The sequence below is a fragment of the Quercus suber genome, unplaced genomic scaffold (genome assembly GCF_002906115.3).
Source record: "Quercus suber isolate HL8 unplaced genomic scaffold, Cork oak 2.0 scaffold_54, whole genome shotgun sequence".
Classification (NCBI taxonomy): domain Eukaryota; kingdom Viridiplantae; phylum Streptophyta; class Magnoliopsida; order Fagales; family Fagaceae; genus Quercus; species Quercus suber.
The window spans coordinates 1,630,185-1,636,184 of record NW_027069519.1 but is presented as its reverse complement, the minus strand read 5'-3'; the positions used below and the strand labels follow the sequence as shown (position 1 = coordinate 1,636,184).

Below are 6,000 nucleotides of genomic sequence, written 5' to 3'. Positions count from 1 at the left end.
AATAATCAGAAGTCCAAAGGTCCAAACCTCTATAAATTAGAAGCACCCATCTAAGATTGACAGGTGACAACAGCAAGCTACTCGAGATAATTAAGTAGCAAGAGACACCATATCCATGGATTCAAAGAAGTCTAACAAGATCAGAGATATTGTGAGGCTTCAGCAGATCCTCAAGAAATGGAGAAAGCTTGCTAACTCATCAAAAACCACAAGCAGCAGCAGCAGAAAGAGCATCAAGTTTCTCAAAAGAACACTTTCTTTATCTGATTACTCTAATATCCGTGGTGATGCTTCCAGCAATAATGTTGTCCCCAAAGGCTACCTTGCTGTTTGTGTTGGAGAAGAGCTAAAGAGATTCGTAATACCGACCGAGTATTTGGGTCATCATGCATTTCACATTTTGTTAAGAGAAGCAGAAGAGGAATTCGGGTTTCAACAGACAGGTGTTTTGAGGATTCCTTGTGAAGTTTCTGTGTTTGAGAACATTTTGAAGATGGTGGAGGAAAAGAAGGACCATTTCGTTGTGCAAGAATGCAGGTTTAGCATGGATGAGAAGGTTCAATGCTGTTCATCAAAAAGCCAGCGTACTCAACATTCTCACCATCCACAAAGCCCAATGTGCAGATAGTTACTTTTGGATTTCATTTTTCTTTTTTTGACTTTGAGCCCCTTCATCTTCATGTTATTTCTTTCGATGAGGGCATTTATGACAGTGAGAGCTAGCTAGAGAGAGATTTGAATAAGATGTAACAGTAACTATTTGAAAATTACTGAAAGCATCAAACAACTTGCGTTGTCTATTAATCCAACCATTCCACTGATGCATTTTGTGGCACCTATGTATCTCAGTCTTTGTTTAGTTCTTTTTCCTAGTCAAGGAGCTAAAAGGAAACAGGTCTTTAAAACTTACAGAGTTGCAAATAACACTGTAAAATAAGTTTCATTCATGATGCAAATGGTGATGGTGTTAAGGTAGCCTCTAGAATTTGCTGTAGGCAGCCCTGCTTCAGATCTTGCACAAGCAATTATTTAGATAAGTCCTAATTGAGGTAATCACATAGTTTTGCATGTATATATTCATATCTAGTTCATTTTTTCTTCTGTTGTGTACCATTTTCGGCTCAAACAAATAGAGCCTACAAGAAAGAAATTCTAGTTAGATAATCTTTGTCCTAGAAATTTTTGGTTAAAGAACTTCAGAGAACTCAGCATGAAGTCTTATTTACCAGTAATATATTACATAAATAATTTGCTTCAAAATATATTAAGGATTAACAATATGTGTCAAGAATAGTTAATGAGCTTTGAGAATGCCCACATATAAGACACCACACTACACGATAAGGCAGCTACACTTATTAATGAGTAGTATACGGATGAAGTCCTACGTAATTGTCCAATTGTAGAATTCATCAAAGTATAAATGCTTTAACCATATGCAATTTCATCATAGGGAAACCACTTGTTTGAGCCTCTCAAGGCTTAACACAAAATATTGTATTACAATCCGCAAGTACAGAGTACAGTATCCAATGTGTTTGGTTATGAAAGCAGATCTAAAAGATATAATAATGCACAGCACAACCACGTTATATTGCAACAATTTGCACTCAGATCAAGTCAAGTTAAAAAAGAAAAGATTACAGTAGCTAATTCTTATACTTTCATTATGAGACTCGCATGCATCTATTCAATTCAAACTTTCTGGAAGTACAACCACATGTCAGCATGATTCATCATCCTGGCTGAAGTTGACCAAGGACCAGAAGAAGTAAAGAGGGATCCAAGCCCTTCTCAATGGGAAGTAAGAAGGCATTACCCACATAAGTGAGGAAAAATAATCATTCTACATGTGTGGCTTCTTGTTCTCAAGACAATGGGCCAAAATATAGTACTGGTTCTAAAAACCACTACAAATCTTAAGAAGGGGCAAATTTAGCCCACTTTCTCTTCAGGTAAAGAGATGGTTACAGCGCGTGGCTATGCCAGCGACATAGAACCTCTGGACAGATCGATGGTCAACCCTGTGGCTTGCACGGCATTCTCTTTAACGGACTGGCCCACAAATACAAATAGTCCAAGATGATGACAGAGCAAAACTGCAATCACACCTAGGCAGTAGGCACATTTACTTTTGGCACAATGCCATCCACATTGAAAATGAATAAGAATTCAGGCTCAGGAAGGTGCCGATGCAGCAATATCTCAAGAACACCAACTCGACCATATCAAAAAATAGAGTTAATGTCAAATTACAACGACAGCCAAATTCATATTGTCTTGAAAACAAAACATTAAAACTGAGCCAAGTAGTAGTGGAAGAGACAAATCTAGTCAACCTCACAAAGGAAAACCAAAAGTTTCCAATTTAATCGGATTCTATCAAGTTCAAGATGCTTCATTGTTCCTTTCATTCCAAATACCTTTTCAGGGACTGGCTGCAGTAGCATCAAAGAAACAGTGTTGAAGTCAAACTACGTAGATGGAACCAAGTTCCCATTGCCTCAATAACACAACTATATAACCAAGCAGTAAAGATGACTTGTACGGTCTCACTCATAAGAAGGACTTGGCAAAGAACGCAGTATTTCATACTAGAATAAAGCATATACATTTTAGATATCACTCCATCCGTAACTATTCTAGATGATAGAGTGTTGCTAGTTGAGAGGGTCAATGGGAGTCAAAATCCAGTAGACATGTTAACCAAGTCAATCACCATTGAGATAATAAAGCTAAGCTCAGCTTCAGTTGGCCTCTGAGCTTGAGGACAAAGCAGTGAGTTGCTGCAACATGTGTTATGATGAGAAGACATATGGAGTTCAATATTTTGATGGTGTTAGTCTCCAAGTGGGACATTGATGGGATGTATGTGTAACTAGATATGCATTGTTGGTTATGCCAAAATTTCAGGGAAATTGGGTTTCCGCGGACTTCACTGCCCCGAATCAAATAAAATTGGTGTCCATACAATTATTGGGGGCATTTCCATGTGTGTATAGCTAAGTCCCTCTCTGTGATTTCTCATGTGTGTATAGCTATGGTAAAAGAGCGTTATTTTAGGGCTATAAACGAGCTGAGCTTTGTCAAGTAGTGCATGTTTAAGCTTGGCTTGTCAGGAAAATTCAAAAGCTCAAGCTTGTCTCTAGCTTGTGACAAGCTTAAAAATATTGTTTCAGTTTAAACTTGTGGGAAAGCCAAAAAGCTTGAACTTGACTTGACTTGGCTTGGCTTGATTAATTAGTCAAGCCAAGCTCAAGCTTAATATCAAGCTCAAACTTGAGCTCAAGTCGAGCTTTTAAACTTGAGATTTAAAAAAATTACATTATTAAACGCTTAAATTTCTAAAATTTAAAAAAAAAATAAAATATATTAAGGATTAACAATATGTGTCAAGAATAGTTAATGAGCTTTGAGAATGCCCACATATAAGACACCACACTACACGATAAGGCAGCTACACTTATTAATGAGTAGTATACGGATGAAGTCCTACGTAATTGTCCAATTGTAGAATTCATCAAAGTATAAATGCTTTAACCATATGCAATTTCATCATAGGGAAACCACTTGTTTGAGCCTCTCAAGGCTTAACACAAAATATTGTATTACAATCCGCAAGTACAGAGTACAGTATCCAATGTGTTTGGTTATGAAAGCAGATCTAAAAGATATAATAATGCACAGCACAACCACGTTATATTGCAACAATTTGCACTCAGATCAAGTCAAGTTAAAAAAGAAAAGATTACAGTAGCTAATTCTTATACTTTCATTATGAGACTCGCATGCATCTATTCAATTCAAACTTTCTGGAAGTACAACCACATGTCAGCATGATTCATCATCCTGGCTGAAGTTGACCAAGGACCAGAAGAAGTAAAGAGGGATCCAAGCCCTTCTCAATGGGAAGTAAGAAGGTATTACCCACATAAGTGAGGAAAAATAATCATTCTACATGTGTGGCTTCTTGTTCTCAAGACAATGGGCCAAAATATAGTACTGGTTCTCAAAGCCACTACAAATCTTAAGAAGGGGCAAATTTAGCCCACTTTCTCTTCAGGTAAAGAGATGGTTACAGCGCGTGGCTATGCCAGCGACATAGAACCTCTGGACAGATCGATGGTCAACCCTGTGGCTTGCACGGCATTCTCTTTAACGGACTGGCCCACAAATACAAATAGTCCAAGATGATGACAGAGCAAAACTGCAATCACACCTAGGCAGTAGGCACATTTACTTTTGGCACAATGCCATCCACATTGAAAATGAATAAGAATTCAGGCTCAGGAAGGTGCCGATGCAGCAATATCTCAAGAACACCAACTCGACCATATCAAAAAATAGAGTTAATGTCAAATTACAACGACAGCCAAATTCATATTGTCTTGAAAACAAAACATTAAAACTGAGCTAAGTAGTAGTGGAAGAGACAAATCTAGTCAACCTCACAAAGGAAAACCAAAAGTTTCCAATTTAATCGGATTCTATCAAGTTCAAGATGCTTCATTGTTCCTTTCATTCCAAATACCTTTTCAGGGACTGGCTGCAGTAGCATCAAAGAAACAGTGTTGAAGTCAAACTACGTAGATGGAACCAAGTTCCCATTGCCTCAATAACACAACTATATAACCAAGCAGTAAAGGTGACTTGTTCGGTCTCACTCATAAAAAGGACTTGGCAAAGAACGCAGTATTTCATACTAGAATAAAGCATATACATTTTAGATATCACTCCATCCGTAACTATTCTAGATGATAGAGTGTTGTTAGTTGAGAGGGTCAATGGGAGTCAAAATCCAGTAGACATGTTAACCAAGTCAATCACCATTGAGATAATAAAGCTAAGCTCAGCTTCAGTTGGCCTCTGAGCTTGAGGACAAAGCAGTGAGTTGCTGCAACATGTGTTATGATGAGAAGACATATGGAGTTCAATATTTTGATGGTGTTAGTCTCCAAGTGGGACATTGATGGGATGTATGTGTAACTAGATATGCATTGTTGGTTATGCCAAAATTTCAGGGAAATTGGGTTTCCCGCGGACTTCACTGCCCCGAATCAAATAAAATTGGTGTCCATACAATTATTGGGGGCATTTCCATGTGTGTATAGCTAAGTCCCTCTCTGTGATTTCTCATGTGTGTATAGCTATAGTAAAAGAGCGCTATTTTAGGACTATAAACGAGCTGAGCTTTGTCAAGTAGTGCATGTTTAAGCTTGGCTTGTCAGGAAAATTCAAAAGCTCAAGCTTGTCTATAGCTTGTGACAAGCTTAAAAATATTGTTTCAGTTTAAACTTGTGGGAAAGCCAAAAAGCTTGAGCTTGGTTTGACTTGGCTTAGCTTGATTAATTAGTCAAGCCAAGCTCAAGCTTAATATCAAGCTCAAATTTGAGCTCAAGTCGAGCTTTTGAACTTGAGATTTAAAAAAAATTACATTATTAAATGCTTAAATTTCTAAAATTAAAAAAAAAAAAAAAAAATTGTATACTCATTTTATCATGCATCTAGTCTTACTTATAATTAACCATTATTCAAATTAAAATTTTACATAATTAAATTTATTCATTCATCATTCCTTGTCTATACCTTTAGCAATTGTTCAAAATACAATTTTTACATTCACGTTAAATAATGAAGAACTAGAAAAATACTTGTTTGTAACTATTATGAATGAGAAAATACTAAAATGTTTCATAATTTTACTTTATATGATTGATAGGGAATGATCATATGTGGCCCACTTAATTAATTAGTTTATTTTTAAATGTAACTTTAGTCTAAAATGGTTCTTAAACAGTTTAGAGGGAAGGAAAAAATTAAGGTAATGAGTAGTGGTCCCATATTGGCTATGTCATTATTAAGATATGTACAATGAGTATATTTCCCTAATACATATAAACTTATAAATGAGTCTATGCTTGAATTATTTTGTATCAAGCCTAATAGCTCACAAATTTGTTCGTGAGCTAATTATCCATGTAACTCCAGTCATAATCATCA

The 6,000-nt window shown here is 36.5% G+C and overlaps 1 protein-coding gene across 1 annotated transcript; it reads left to right on the top strand.

Moving 5' to 3' along the window:
• On the top strand, window positions 1–907 carry LOC111997711 (auxin-responsive protein SAUR71). Its single transcript, XM_024029837.2, has one exon. It carries the CDS (start codon window positions 116–118, stop codon window positions 626–628), a length of 513 nt encoding a protein of 170 aa, XP_023885605.1. The 5' UTR covers window positions 1–115; the 3' UTR covers window positions 629–907.
• The last annotated feature ends 5,093 nt before the right edge of the window (window positions 908–6,000 follow it).

What these genes read in the sequence shown, in the direction of transcription:
- LOC111997711 (XM_024029837.2), top strand. Translation starts at nt 116, where the DNA reads ATGGATTCAAAGAAGTCTAACAAGATCAGAGATATTGTGAGGCTTCAG.